At 59.9% G+C, this 13,622-nt stretch overlaps 3 protein-coding genes across 4 annotated transcripts; 2 read left to right on the top strand and 1 right to left on the bottom strand.

Moving 5' to 3' along the window:
• The first annotated feature begins 1,377 nt into the window (after positions 1–1,377).
• TTC24 (tetratricopeptide repeat domain 24) lies at positions 1,378–4,933 on the top strand. Its single transcript, XM_066337774.1, has 10 exons — positions 1,378–2,179; positions 2,258–2,476; positions 2,558–2,686; positions 2,803–2,924; positions 3,021–3,137; positions 3,258–3,328; positions 3,432–3,496; positions 3,612–3,744; positions 3,986–4,162; positions 4,815–4,933. Exons 1-10 carry the CDS (start codon positions 1,378–1,380, stop codon positions 4,912–4,914), a joined length of 1,935 nt encoding a protein of 644 aa, XP_066193871.1. The 3' UTR covers positions 4,915–4,933.
• A 222-nt stretch (positions 4,934–5,155) lies between these two features.
• On the top strand, positions 5,156–7,316 carry NAXE (NAD(P)HX epimerase). Its single transcript, XM_066338011.1, has 6 exons — positions 5,156–5,355; positions 5,628–5,736; positions 6,111–6,221; positions 6,358–6,471; positions 6,557–6,704; positions 6,787–7,316. The coding sequence occupies exons 1-6, from the start codon at positions 5,180–5,182 to the stop codon at positions 6,987–6,989; spliced, it is 861 nt and encodes a 286-aa protein (XP_066194108.1). The 5' UTR covers positions 5,156–5,179; the 3' UTR covers positions 6,990–7,316.
• Positions 7,276–9,854, bottom strand: LOC136373068 (G patch domain-containing protein 4). 2 transcript variants are annotated; one of them, XM_066338009.1, is made up of 7 exons: positions 9,669–9,854; positions 9,229–9,302; positions 9,054–9,146; positions 8,718–8,825; positions 8,494–8,600; positions 8,325–8,375; positions 7,276–8,199 (listed from the first exon to the last, which is right to left on the bottom strand). In XM_066338009.1, the coding sequence occupies exons 1-7, from the start codon at positions 9,742–9,744 to the stop codon at positions 7,605–7,607; spliced, it is 1,104 nt and encodes a 367-aa protein (XP_066194106.1). In that variant the 5' UTR covers positions 9,745–9,854; the 3' UTR covers positions 7,276–7,604. The 2 variants fall into 2 exon arrangements, with proteins under 2 accessions (XP_066194106.1, XP_066194107.1); XM_066338010.1 differs by lacking the exon at positions 9,669–9,854 and having other exon boundaries at positions 8,718–8,940; positions 9,229–9,284.
• Positions 9,855–13,622: the final 3,768 nt, after the last annotated feature.

Raw genomic sequence — 13,622 nt, 5'->3', positions numbered from 1 at the left:
ACACCGGGATACTGGGACACCGGGCACCGGACACGGGGCACTGGGATACTGGGACATCGGGATACCGGGCACCGGGACACCGGGGCTCCGGACACCGGGGCTCCGGGCACCGGGACACTGGACATGGGATACCGGGCACGGGACAGCGGACACCGGGACACCGGACACGGGACACTGGGATACCCGACACCGGGCACCGGGACACCGGACAACGGGACACACTGGGGAGCTCAGGGAGCGCCGGGACACCGGGGAGGGGGAGCCCCGGGGGGAGCCCTGGAGAGGGGGACACACACTGGGGAGCTCAGGGAGCGCTGGAGGTGCAGGGAGGTGACACACACCGAGACAGCGAGAGGAGACTCGGGTTGCACGGGAACCGTGGGGTGCAGGGGGCTGGGCACTCAGCGGGGTGCAGGGGGAACTCATGGGTGAAGGGCTGCTGGGGCACTCCACGGGCTGTGTCAAGGAGTCAGCTCTCTGCCAGACCAAGGACGTACCATCCGGCCCCGGGGTGCCCTGTACCCTTGCTGCTCTGAGCCCATCAACCTGCTCTTCGAAGCATGAACCTGCCCCTGCATGGAACAAGCCCCCAACACTTGCCACAAGCTGTTGAGACAGCGAGGATCTGGTGGTGCCATCCATTACACAGCTGTCCTGTCCATCACACAGTTTTCCCGTCCATCCATTAGCTCTCACTGGCGCTGCTGTGCTGGGTTGCCATGACACTGCACACCACCCTGGTGACAGGCATGAAACTGGAGCCAGTGGGGCCATTGTGGGATGTGCTTTCCCAGGAACAGGCCTGGTTTTGTCCCAGCCTGCGCCACCACCTGCCACACTTCTGTCTCTCAGAACCCGGGTGTGCTCCAGCACTAGGTGCCAGCATCCATCACCAGGGTCTGCGACCCCGCTCCAGGCAACTTTCCAGGCAGCTCAAGTGCAGAGGTGCCTCAGACACCCCTGCACCAGAGAGCCGTGGCTTGCGGCAGCGACGCAGCGGCAGGGATGCCCTGTCTTTCTGCTCCCCGCTCTCGGCACCCTTTGCACCTGAAGAGCAAACAGTAAGTGTATGACACTGGTTATTCTGCCTCCCAAAAAGGTACCCCAGCAGCATGCCACAGCAACATGCTGTGGTGTCCCTTCTCCTCCTGCCCCAGTGATCTCTTTCCTCTCTCATGGCCACCAAGGTTTGTGGGGTCCTCTATGGGAGCCTTTTTCCTTCCTGAAACTTTATAGCAAACAGGCTACAAAGACTTCCCTAATTATTTATAAATAATATAAAATAACGCTGCTCATTTGAAGTGCTCCCTGGCACGACATGCAGCCTTGGCTGCCTAAGCACCTCTCTCTCTTGCAGGCGGGTTTCTGCCCCTCCGCATGGATTCGGAAGAGGCTGCTGATGTGGGAGTGCAGCTCACCACTCCCACACACCCTACTGCCCCCTCTGCCTCCACCATCACCCCTGCAGCTCCCGTAGCCCCCACAGCCCACACCAGCTGCAAGAAGAGCTGGAAGAAAAAGAAGGTGAAGGCTGAGACCAGGGAAGCTGCTCAGGACAGAGGGGATGAGACAGCGGGGCGAGTGGATGCGATCCAGGGCTTCACACAAGCCGGGCACCAGGCACTGGCTCTGGGCGCTGGGCGGGAGGCAGTGGGGTTCTTCAGGAAGGCCCTGCTCCTCTCCAGGGACACAGTGAGCCCCCAGCTCCACAGGGCTTGTGCCTTCAACCTGGGGGCTGCCTATGTGGAGACCGGGAAGCCCAAAAAGGGCCTTGAGTTCCTCCTCCAGTCTCAGCCCTCAGAGATGGAGAGCAGGGACCACTTGGGGAGCCTTTGTTTCAGCGTCGGGGCGGCTCACGAAGGGCTCCAGGATTTTCCGAAGGCTCTGGAGAGTTTTGAGAAAGTCGCCGGTGCCGCGCAGGCTGGCGGCCGAGCAGGGACCTGTGTGCAGATGGGCTGCTGCTACCTGGGGATGCGGGAGCCTGCCCGAGCCGCACGCTGCTTCCTGGACGCGGCGCAAACCTACGCGGCGGCGGAGAGCCCCGAGGCCGCGGCCGTGGCTCTGAGCAGGGCGAGCGGCTCCATGCTGCAGAGCCGGCGGTTCCGGGCGGCAGAGATCGCCGGCGTCCTCGCCCGGTGCCGCTCGCTCTGCGAGACCATCCCCGACCTGGCCCTGCGAGGTAACTCTGCGCCACGCTCCTTCGCTCTTAGCGCCCCGGGGAGCAGCACCCACGCCGGCTTTTCCTCTCTGCCCCCAGGGAAACTCTACAGCGACATCGGCCTCGGCTACTCCCAGCTCCACATCTTCTCCCTGGCCGCCGAGAGCTTTGAGCGGGCCCTTGGGCTGTGCGGTGGGCAGGCGGAGCGGGACCGGCGCCGGGAGGCCGCGCTGCTGCAGAACCTGGGCGCTGCCCACAACGCGCTGCGCAGCTTCGGCACGGCGCTGCCTTGGCACCGGCGTGCGGCCGCGCTGCACGGTAGGCTCACGGCGCTCTCCGTGCCTCCTGGCTTTGCCGGATGTGCCAGCTCGGCATGGAGCCCCGTGCTCCCGATTCCAGGTGCTCTGGGGAACCGGAGGGCTCAGGGGCAGTGCTTTGGGAACCTGGCGTATGCCTGCAGCCAGCTCGGGAACCATGGGGCTGCCGCGGAGAGCTACCTGCGCGCCCTGCAAGCCTTCCGGGACTCGGGTGAGCGGAGGCGCCTTGGGGGAAGTCTGAGCCAAGTGGGCTCAAGCTGGGTGATGCTGCCTGCCAGGGATCTCGGCTGGGCAGTGCTGGGACCGCTGTAGCCCTTTGCCTTCCAGGGGACTTGCAGGGGCAGTGGCAAGCGTGCGAGGGACTGGGTGCAGCGTGCTTCCACCTGGGAGACCCCCAGAAAGCCATCGGGCACTATCAGGAGGCCCTGATTTTGCTTTCCCTCTGTCAGGTAAGGCGCGATGGGGCGCCCCCAGGGCCAGGCCCTCCCATGCATCATGGGGCACAGGCCTCAGCCCATGGCACATATGGGTTCTCTCCACCACAGGACAGCCCCAGAGCCGCCCACAAACGGGTCGTGCACAAGCTCACAGATGCCATCCAGCACCGACTCTGCCTCAGCCACCTCTCCTACCCGAGGGGCTGGGCGCCCACCCCAGTCCTGGTGAGCACCACCCAGGGCATGGGACACTCTGCAGGGCTGGGAACTGGGACCCCAGTAGAGGTTGTGGCAAGAGGTGCCTGAGTTTGCTAGGCAGGGGGACACATGTATTAATCCCATCAGGAGCCCAGTCAGCTGCAGTTTTGCTCCACGCTGCCCCGTGCCAGCAGGACACAGCTCCAGGCGAGCAAGGTGTGAGTAGGAAAGCTGCCATCCTCTCTCTCCTGCCTCTGGAATGAGTTTCCAGATCACACGGGAAACAAGCCTTCCTTCCTTCCTTCACTCCCTGTCCTTCAGGGGGAAAGCCCAGGCTGAGGACAAGCTGTATATGAGTATGCCAGGAGCACATCCCAGGTATTCAGGTGAGAGGGTGCAAACTAAACGTGGGATTGAGCCATCCAGGCAATTCCTGACAGAGCTGAAGCTTTGGCACAGTCTGATACTGTGCTCTTGCCTGTTTGTTCTTCCTTCCTGGAGGCACAAGAGTGGCCCTGACTGGTGGTCTCACACTGGAGCCCTGCAATCCACGTGGCCTCCTGGGCACCTCTGGGGAGGAGGATGATGGTCCCAGCTCAGCTCCAGGGTATCACAGTGAGCCCCAGGCTAACAGGTGGGCAGGCAAGGGGGAGGCACCTCAATATAGCACCTGACATCCAAATATACCTCTGCAGCACAAGGGAATTCTCCTGTTTAATGGTGAAATCCAGAGATTTTTAAAGATACATAATTTGGGGAGTGCATTTGGGGTAATTCCAGCTGGATCCTAGGGAGGGTTCAGTCACGATGTGATAGGGGAGAGTTTGTCAGAGATGCTGTCCAGAACCCACCCATGAGGTCGACTTGTCTCTCAGTAAGAGGAGCACCAGCCCCCTGCACCCGGCCAAGCCGCCCCATGCCAGACTCCAGCTACCTAAGTACCACACACAACCAGAACGTCGCTTCTCCAGCGAGCCCAGGCCTGAGGGTCTCACATCGCATTCCACAGGGCATCAAAAACTCCAAACCCTCCATCCAAGGCATCTGGAGAGGTAGGTGAATCCCTGAGGGAGTGGCCAGGGGAGTGGGTGGGAGGTTTGGGCTCCAGAGTGTCCTCCGAGGGGAGGGCTCATGAGTGGAGACCTCAGCAGGGCTTGGAACATCCCTGGTCTTGGAATGCACACAACCGAAGCCAGAAGTCACAGGGGCTGGGGATTTTGGCACCTCTTAGCCAACACCAAAACCATGCCCTATGGATGGGGCAGCAGATCTAAGGGGCAGTTACCAGTACCCTGGTATGAACCTCCTGCCCACTCCTGTTTAAAGGGCTCCAACAGAGCTAGAGAGGGACTTTGGACAAGACCCTTGGAGGACAAGGGAGAATGGCTTTCCACTGCCAGAGGGCAAGGGATAGATGGGATATTGGGAAGGAATTCTTGGCTGTGAGGGTGGTGAGGTCCTGGCACAGGGTGCCCAGAGAAGCTGTGACTGCCCCATCCCTGGAAGTGTCCAAGGCCAGGTGAGACAGGGCTTGGAGCAATCTGGGATAGTGGACGGTGTCCCTGCTCATGGCAGGAGGGTGGCACGAGATGGGCTTTAAGATCCCTTCCCACCCAAAACGGTCTGTGACTCCATGATTTCATTATTCCATTTTGCATCCTGCTGGACACCCTCACTCCCCACGATGACTCCGTGACCTTGCAGCCTTGATGATGACTCCACTGCCACTGCTGCCGGCTGCTGGTCCCGCCGGGGACCTCGCACGGGGACCAGGACTCTATCCCTCGTCTGCAACCTCGTGTGACCAGCAGGCCACCAGGGGAACACCGTTTTTCGGAGGGCCTGTGCAGGCCCAAACCGGCGGGCGGGGCGCTGAGCAAACACGGTTTTAACCCCGCTCCGTCTCCGCCATCCTCTGTACGGCGGGGTCCCGGGGAGGAAATGAAGCGGCTGGAGGGACGCCGATTCTGCGCGGCTCCGCCCCGGGCCGGCCCCGCGCCTGCTCGGTGGAGCTCCGGGTGCCCTCCGGTGCCGTGCCGAGCCGAGCCGAGCCGAGCCGTGCCCCCTGCATGCCGGGCCCGCGGGCGCTGCTGGGGCTGGGGCTGCTGGTGGCGGCGGCGCGGGCGGGCGGGCGCTGCCGGCACCGGGGCTGGGGCTGGGACCGGGAACGGGACCGGTGCTTTCCCCGACGCGCCATGCACAGCCCCAGCACGGGGTCCGGCCCCACGGGGCTCCGCTTCCTGGGGTAGGGCCGGGGCAAGGAGGGAGGTGGGAGAGGAGACGGGCGCTGCTGGAATCCGCAGGGGGACGGGGTGCGGTCGGCCGGGACAAAGGTGCGGGCTGAGGAGTGCGCAGGGGTTCGGCAGCACATGGCGCTGGGGTGCCGATGTACACAGGGGGCTCGGCTCTGTGTGTGGTGTCCGCTCCGGGCTCATGCGAAGTCGAGGGGATCATAGCAGCCCCCAGGCTGGGCCTGGCCGGGTTTGGGGTACCCAGGGGCGCCGTCTTCCACCCTAGGCAGGAGGAGGCTCAGGCCATCGACCAGGAGCTCTTCAATGAGTACAAGTTCAGCGTGGACCAGCTGATGGAGCTGGCGGGGCTGAGCTGTGCCACTGCCATTGCCAAGGTGAGGGTCCCGGGGGGCAGAAGGGGGTCCTGGCTGTGGGTCCTGACATTGTGGTCGGGGCTGTGCCACTGCCAGTGGGAGCCTGGGAGGTGGGTTGAGGTCGTGGGGAGAGTTCCAGCACTACAGGCTGAGTGCTGTCAACACCATCGACAAGGCAGGGGCCCTGCGGGGCGAGGAAGGGTCCTGCGGGTCCTAGCATTGTGTACCAAGCTGTGCTACCACCAAGGTGGGCACCAGGGAGGCAGATGATGATCCTGGGAATGGTCCCAGTCCCGTGGGCATGTCAATCCCTACTTGGGGGTGTTGTGAAACCTGGCCCCATGGTGTGGACCCACTTCTCCATCGTAACCCTGTGCCTCTCACCCCCCCATCAGGCCTACCCACCCAGCTCCTTCACCACAAGCCAGCCCACTGTGCTGGTGGTCTGCGGGCCAGGGAACAACGGCGGTGATGGGCTGGTCTGCGCCCGGCACCTGAAGATGTTTGTGAGTTTTGCACAGCCAGCCACAGGTTCCCATGAGGGTGCCGGTCCCTGTGCACCCCAGTACCTGTGGGCCCCAGGGTCCTACTCCTTTGGCTGTGCCAGAGTGGGATGAGTTCAGGTCCCTTGTGCTCTTGCAGGGCTACCAGCCAACTGTGTATTACCCCAAGCGCCCCAGCAAGCCCCTCTTTGAAGGTTTGACCACCCAGTGCAAGAAGATGGATATTCCCTTCCTCCCCGAGTTCCCAGCTGAGGTGAGAAGCAGCCCTCAGCTTGGCAGCACCTGCCCCCGGAGCTGCGGCCGGGACTGCCCTTCACCTGCTGCCGTTCCTGCTGCAGCCTGCGTTCATCGATGAGCTCTATGGCCTGGTGGTAGATGCCATTTTTGGCTTCAGCTTCAAGGGAGCAGTGCGGGAGCCCTTCGGTAGCATCCTCAGCACCCTTGAGCGCATCACGGTGCCCATTGCCAGCATCGACATCCCCTCAGGTGAGTTACGGCTGCACCTACTGGAGGAAGGTGCCTGGCCTGGGCGGTCCCCGCTGCAGCCTGGCTGTGGGACTCGTTGCAGGCTGGGACGTGGAGAAGGGGAAGGCAGATGGCCTCCAGCCCGACATGCTCATCTCCCTGACGGCGCCCAAGAAGGCGGCGATGCATTTCACCGGCCGGTACCACTTCCTTGGGGGCAGGTTTGTGCCCCCCGCGCTCCAGGAGAAATACACTCTAAACCTGCCAGCGTACCCCAGCACCGACTGCGTCCTGCAGCTGACCTAGAGCTGGGGCCAAAGGGTCCGGCAGCGGGGGCCAGGCTCGGCTTGAGCACTGCACACTAGGGCCAAATTCTGCCCAAGCCTCTGCTAGGAGGGTACTCGGTGCCTCACTGGGCTTCAGTGAGCCAGCAGGATCCAAAGGGCCAGACAGAAGGGCCAGGAGGTGGGAGTGGTGAGGGGCAGCAGGGGCAGCTGTTTGGGGTTGCTGCCTAATCCAAGTGCTACAGGTGTCAAGGTGATCTGGGATCCACGGCTCTGCCACTCATGGCACCACTCACGCTTCAGGATAATCTGATTACAATAAAGATTTATTCATGTCCTTGAAAAAATATTTCAGTATTCTGCAGAGTGTGTCCTTGTGTCCCTCTGTGACAGGCCCATGGCAAATGGGCCCCTGTCCAAGGGCCTGGGGGGAACCAGGGTCACCTGTGAAGGTTCAGGTCGAGAAGTAAAGCTTGATACAGCTCCAGACCAACTTGTCCTAGCCCAACATTCTCATGCAGCTGAGCCACAGTGCTGGGCTCCATCTGGAACGAGCTCAGAGCACTCCATGGCACCCACCAGCACCAGGATCAGGACATTTACAGCCAGGTGGGACTAGCAGCTGCACAGCACTTACTCACTCTGGCTCCCTCTTCCTCTTCTTCTTCTTCTTCCTCTTCATTGTAAGGCTCTGTACCAACTTTGGCTCATCTATGTCTTGTAGAGGTATGTCTGTTTCATCTGTTTCTTTGTCCTCTTCTTCCTGCTTGTTCTTCTTTTTCTTCTTTCTCTTCTTTGCAGCCTTCTCCTCCTCTTCTACCACCTCCTCTTCTGTGCTTAGCTCTGGCTTCTTCCTCCTCCTCTTCATGAACTTCTCCTCCTCTCCTGATACGTCTTCTCTGCATGGCTCCATGATCACTACCTTCTTTTTCCTCATGACCTCTTCCTCTCTTGTCAGCTCCTCTTCTCTGCTTGGCCTATGGCTCTTTTTCTTCCTCTTCACAACTTTTTCTTCTTCCAAAACTTTCTCCTGTTCTCTGTTTGGTTCCTGGCTCTGTGCCACCTCAGGGTTGGCTCCATCCCTGCACTGTTTCCTTTTCTTCTTTTTACCCTGGCTGCTCTCTGAGGGCTCCTGCTGCTGCTCCTGTTGCCGGTATCTGGCCAGGAAAGCTTGTTCCTGCTCCTCCAGGCGTGCCAGCTTGGCACTCATGGTCAGGCCGTGACGGGCACCCCTGCAATGACCACAGGCATCGAGGAGTGGCACCTCCACAGCAGGGAACATTGTTCCCCAGCCCAGCCTGCTCAACAGGCCTGCGAGGAGAGGGCAGCCCAGCCAAGCAACCCCCCAGCCACTCACTTGTGTGCTGTACGGCCCCCACACGCCTGTACCAGCTCCTCATCCGTTAGCCTGTGAGAGAGAGACAGGACCTGTCACCCCCAGCATCTGTGCAGGGGGAACACAGTCTGACCAGGGCTCGGCTTTGCAGCTTTGTCCCTCCCTGCCAAGGGATGGGGCCCAGCCTCACCTCCTGACCGAAGAGAGGTCCAGCTTCTCCTCCTCCTCCTCCTCACTGCTCTCAGATCTGGTGGGCAGTGTCACAGACTCCTCCCCACAGGCTGTGAGTGTGGCTGACTGCAGCACAGAGACAGAGGGACTGTGAGAAAGGGGAACAAGGAAAGTGGAGCTCTGGGGGCCACAGAAGCAATGAGCTGGGGGCCGTGCAGCCCCCAGGCTCCTGGAAGCAGCTACCTTCACAAAGCGGCCATAGAGCAGGCTCCCGCTGTTGCCAGCCTTGTGCGGCTTCTTGTTGCTGATCCTGCCTCCCTGCTCAGAAAGTGCTTTCACAGAGATGCCATCCTGGGCGGGAAAAGGCAAAGGGCTTGAAAATGATCTGTGCCAAGGGGCTTCACCCTTCCAGCAGCGCCACTCCACCACCACAGCCCCTGTGCAAGGTGCTGCTTGCTGACAGGGCCTGGGGGGATACAGTGGCAATACAGGAGCCACCGAAGGAAACCAAACACCCTCCCCAGCCTTCAACCCCATCCCTGTTGAACCGGGGGCGCTGCCACCCCCCAGCCCTCCAACCTGCCCATTTTCCACAGCGATGTTGGCAGCCGCCTTGTTGAAGACGTGGTCCCACCAGTGGAAGGTGAAGGGCTCTGCCGCGTCGTGTCCCACCTGCGGGGTGCAGAGGAGCGGTCGGAACGGCTGCGGTGGGCAGCGGGCACTGGGCCAGGGCCGAGAGGGGACGCGCACTCACCCCCGCCGTGTCGCACTTCACCTTCACCCGGATGGCCTCGGCGATGCCGTCCTCCCGCCTGCCCAGCCCCTGTCCTGCAGACAAGGCACCCGTCAGCCCTGCGCGGCCGGGGGGCACCCGGGGCTGGGGGGCTGCAGCACCCCGAGGGTGGGGGGTGAGGTCGAGACCGGTACTGCAGGAATGAGGGCGGGGAGGACGGGCTCTGGGGACAAAAGGGGTCTGGTGGGGACCTGGGGGCTGCCGGGGGCCGCAGGGTGCCGGGCCTTGGGGGTAGCCGCGTCCTGGAGGGAGCTGGGGCCTGGCGGAGGGAGACGGGGCTTTGGGGAGGACCGGAGTCTAGGGGGAACCGGAGTCCGGGGGACAACCGGAGGCGCTCAGGGTGGGGCAAGGTGGGGCGCAAGGCCGGGGACTGGGCTCCGGGGACCCCCGCCCGGCTCCACCTCGGCGCCAGCCATGCCGCCTCAGCTGGCTCTCGGCGAACAGCATCCCGCGGCCCGCCGGGTCCGGGATGCTCATGGCCCGGCAGGTCCGAGGGATCCCGGAGGGGGTCGGGGAGTCTCGGCGTGTCCTGGGGGCCTCCCAGCGCGTCCCAGCACCGCCACACGCGGCACGGACCGCGCCACAGCCGGGCCGGCCCTGGGCTGTGCGCATGCGCCAGGGGCGGGGCACAGACTGCGCCGGGGGCGGGGCGTGGTACGGGGCGGGGATGGGGAGAGGGGGGCAGGGACACGGGGACAGGGGGACGGGGACACGGGGACAGCCGATACACGGCCACCGGGACAGGGATGGGGACACGGGGACAGGGACACGGGAACAGCGGATACACGGCCATCGGGACAGGGATGGGGACACGGGGACAGGGACACGGGGACAGCGGATACACGGCCATCGGGACAGGGATGGGGACACGGGGACAGGGGGACGGGGACAGGGGGACAGCGGATACACGGCCACGGGGACAGGGATGGGGACACGGGGACAGGGACACGGGGACAGCGGATACATGGCCACGGGGACAGGGATGGGGACACGGGGACAGCGGATACACGGCCACGGGGACAGGGATGGGGACACGGGGACAGGGACACGGGGACAGCGGATACACGGCCACCGGGACAGGGATGGGGACACGGGGACAGGGACACGGGGACAGCGGATACACGGCCACCGGGGCAGGGATGGGGACACGGGGACACAGGGGACATACCGACATGAGACACATGAACATGGCAAAGGAGATACACAGGCATGGGCGGACACACGGGTGTGCACATACGTCTGCACGCGTGCTCACACACGTGCATGCACACACGTGTACATGCCCACACACATGAACGTGTGCGCACATGCACATGCTCACAGATCTGTGCACATGCCCACATGGGTGCACACACAGACACACTAGTGTGTGTGAACGTGACACACACGTGTACACCCACGCCTCCTCACCTGCTGAGCGATGCACAGAGCCCTGCTGGGTGTGCCACAAGCACACACACACACAGAGCTGACTGCTCTGTACACACACACACACACCTGCCCTCCCATTTCCAGTGCACCTCCACTGTGGACAGTGTCAGCTCTGATATAGCCAACCCTACAAGCTGAAAACACCCAAAAACCCACAGCAAACTCTCGTAAACATCACCAGCACCAGCCAGGCAGTGTCAGGAAATCAGGTGTCAGCTTGCTGGTGGAATTAAAAATAAACCGTGTCAGAGAAACATGAATATGGCCCTAAATGTGCCATGGTCAGGTCCTGCAGCAGGGAGCTGTCAGGGCTGGCTGTGGCCCAACCATGCTCTAAATCATGGTTTTCTGCCCTTAAATAAGGCAGAATTCCACAGAGAGGCTGGGGAGCATCATTCAGGAGCCTTATGACTCCTGTAGCTGAGCAAAGGTGCTGCAGCAATTCCACATACACACACACACATATATTTTGCAAGATATCGTACTCCATGACCTCCTAACCCCAGGATATTTCCCTACTGACCCTCTATTGAGTTACTTTGAGTTTGTCCGTCTATAATCAGGGCTGTGGCCACAGAAAACTGCCCAAACCATGGATTTTGGTAACACAAAATCCCCAGTTTATTGAAAGGAATATAGATGTTGGTTTCTCGCCATCTTTCTCTCCTCCACATTTTAGAGGTTTGATTTTGAAGCTTTAAGTGTTACACTGGGATATTGGGGAAAAAGACTGCGGATCTTCTCCAAGGAAAGGGGAGGAATGAAGTGAAAATATTTCCTTGACAGCAGAAATCTCTCCCAATCAATCAGCCGGATTAGCCACTACCTGCTGCAGAAATTGCCTCTTTCATTATGTTTTAAAAGAATTATTCTATTTATCAGACTAAAATGAGAGAAAACAGACAGTGAGAGCAACTTCAGGCGATTCCTTGGGGAAGGAGAGATATGTGATCAAGAAAGTGCAGTCATTCCTTAGGAAGTGGGCCTTTGAACACACATTACCAGGCATTAGGGAAGGCTCTGGAGGGGATTAAGGTTTTACTAAAAGGCTCCTTCTCACCAGCCTTCAAAGCATCTTTTCCTTTGGAGCCCAGGAAGGCTGGATCTGCATCCCCAGTAGGTACCAAAGAGCACACCCAGCTGCATCCACCTCCCAGCTCTCTCCCAGTGATCCCTGTCTCAGTGTGTCCCACCACTGAGGAAACTGCAGGCCAGACTCCCCCAACTCTCCTTCCCAGTACATAAGCAGTACAGCAAAGCCCTTGGGAGCAGTGAGCAATGGACAGCTTTGCCAGACTGCTGGGGGAGACTGAAGAGCTGGGAGGTGGCATCAGATGGACATAAGAAGCTGCAGGCTGCCCTGTGTCTCTATTTTAGCATCTTGGCTGGTGGGTAGGAATGATCCCGAAGTGGCACAGGAGCAGATGCTACACTGTGGAGACATAGGAGAAATTCGTTTTCACACTTGAACAAGAGACACCCAGGACTGGATGGCCCGTGAGGGCTCATTGTGGCATTTCAGTAGTTAAAGGGAACTTGTGAAAACGATGGACAAAGGTTCTTTATATGGCCAGATAATGATGACTCAAGGGGAAATGGTTTTAAACCAAAAGAGGGAAAACTTACACTGGATATTAGAAGGAATTCTTCCCCGTGTGGGTGGTGAGGCCCTGGCACAGGGTGCCCAGAGAAGCTGTGGCTGCCCCATCCCTGGATGTGTTCAAGGTCAGGTTGGACAGGGCTTGCAGCAACCTGGGATAGTGGAAGGTGTCCCTGCCCATGGCAGGGGAGTGGAATGAGATGAGCTATGAGGCCTCTTCCCACCCAAATCATTCTGGGGTTCTCAAACTCCTGTGGACTCTCCTCAGTGATTCCCAGCCATCTGCACACACTGCAGCAGGATTCCTCTACCATGCAAGGATTTATTTCCAGCCAGCTTTGGAGTCACAAAACTGCTCCATCACTCCAAGTCCCTGTTCCAACACAGAACCTCTCACACATACACAGATCCCTTGCACTGTGTTAACTGACATCACCATGTCACACCTTGCTGACACAGGGCGGGTGGAAGGATGATTTCTGCCTGGCCATAAACAACACTAGTGGGACTAATTTTGCTCCTCAGAAGTTCAAACTCATCATGGGGAGGTGTATGGTGAGTACCACTGCCACTCCCTGTGACCCTGTGCATCCCCCCTGCACCCTCCCTTCCCTGCTTGCACCATCCATCCTCCCACAAGCACATTCCTTACAAGACCTGGCCTGTGCAGGGACAGACTTTAGTCCTGTCAAGGGACACTGAAGAGATCCCAAGGCTCATACAGGCATTTTCAGGGGCCTGTTTTGAGCTGCAAAGGGGCCAATCAGTGATATTTGGGAAGAGCTTGGACCCTGCCAGTGCCAATCGGGACCTCCAGTCCTATGCCTACAAAGTTCTGTGCAAACTTCTCATGTCTGAGGAGAGGTTCACAAAGCAATCCACACATCTGTGCACAATCTCCAGAAGAGGTTAAAGCAGCTTTCTAAATCCTCCTCCAAGGGATTGCAGTCTCATTAGGACACACACACAGAGGCAGGAGTGTTTCCAGTCCTGTGTTTTCTCCGCCACCATCACCTACACTCGCAGCAGCACGAACGCCCATTGATCCCAGTTCCAGCTACGGAGCCAGATGGGTGCAGCAGGTTTTACAGGTACGCAGCAAACCTCCTGTTCCCTCTCTGCCCAATCCTCCCACACTGAAAGAAACAAAACTATCAAAAAACACTGACTCTCAGCTCTCAACAGCTGCTATTTGCCAATTCCAATTTGAAAGAAGCTTCCGAACTGCCACTTTAGGACCAATTTTGGGAAGCTTCAGCAGCATTCCTGAAGTGTCAAAGGTTTCCTGGACACGAGGGAAGATAGCTGGACCAGGTGGGAAGGA

This window comes from Sylvia atricapilla, chromosome 30 (genome assembly GCF_009819655.1).
Source record: "Sylvia atricapilla isolate bSylAtr1 chromosome 30, bSylAtr1.pri, whole genome shotgun sequence".
In the NCBI taxonomy this organism is placed as follows: Eukaryota; Metazoa; Chordata; class Aves; order Passeriformes; family Sylviidae; genus Sylvia; species Sylvia atricapilla.
This window is presented reverse-complemented; position numbering and strand designations above follow the sequence as displayed.

What these genes read in the sequence shown, in the direction of transcription:
- LOC136373068 (XM_066338009.1), bottom strand. Translation starts at nt 9,744, where the DNA reads ATGAGCATCCCGGACCCGGCGGGCCGCGGGATGCTGTTCGCCGAGAGC. An exon ending in TCGCTGTGGAAAATGGGCAG is followed by an intron (nt 8,826 to 9,053) that starts GTTGGAGGGCTG and finishes TTTCCCGCCCAG; the next exon opens with GATGGCATCTCTGTGAAAGC. An exon ending in GACCTCTCTTCGGTCAGGAG is followed by an intron (nt 8,376 to 8,493) that starts GTGAGGCTGGGC and finishes TCTCTCTCACAG; the next exon opens with GCTAACGGATGAGGAGCTGG.
- NAXE (XM_066338011.1), top strand. Translation starts at nt 5,180, where the DNA reads ATGCCGGGCCCGCGGGCGCTGCTGGGGCTGGGGCTGCTGGTGGCGGCG. An exon ending in TCCCCGAGTTCCCAGCTGAG is followed by an intron (nt 6,472 to 6,556) that starts GTGAGAAGCAGC and finishes TTCCTGCTGCAG; the next exon opens with CCTGCGTTCATCGATGAGCT. An exon ending in CAGCATCGACATCCCCTCAG is followed by an intron (nt 6,705 to 6,786) that starts GTGAGTTACGGC and finishes GACTCGTTGCAG; the next exon opens with GCTGGGACGTGGAGAAGGGG.
- TTC24 (XM_066337774.1), top strand. Translation starts at nt 1,378, where the DNA reads ATGGATTCGGAAGAGGCTGCTGATGTGGGAGTGCAGCTCACCACTCCC. An exon ending in GCAAGCCTTCCGGGACTCGG is followed by an intron (nt 2,687 to 2,802) that starts GTGAGCGGAGGC and finishes TTTGCCTTCCAG; the next exon opens with GGGACTTGCAGGGGCAGTGG. An exon ending in CAGCTCCAGGCGAGCAAGGT is followed by an intron (nt 3,329 to 3,431) that starts GTGAGTAGGAAA and finishes CCTGTCCTTCAG; the next exon opens with GGGGAAAGCCCAGGCTGAGG.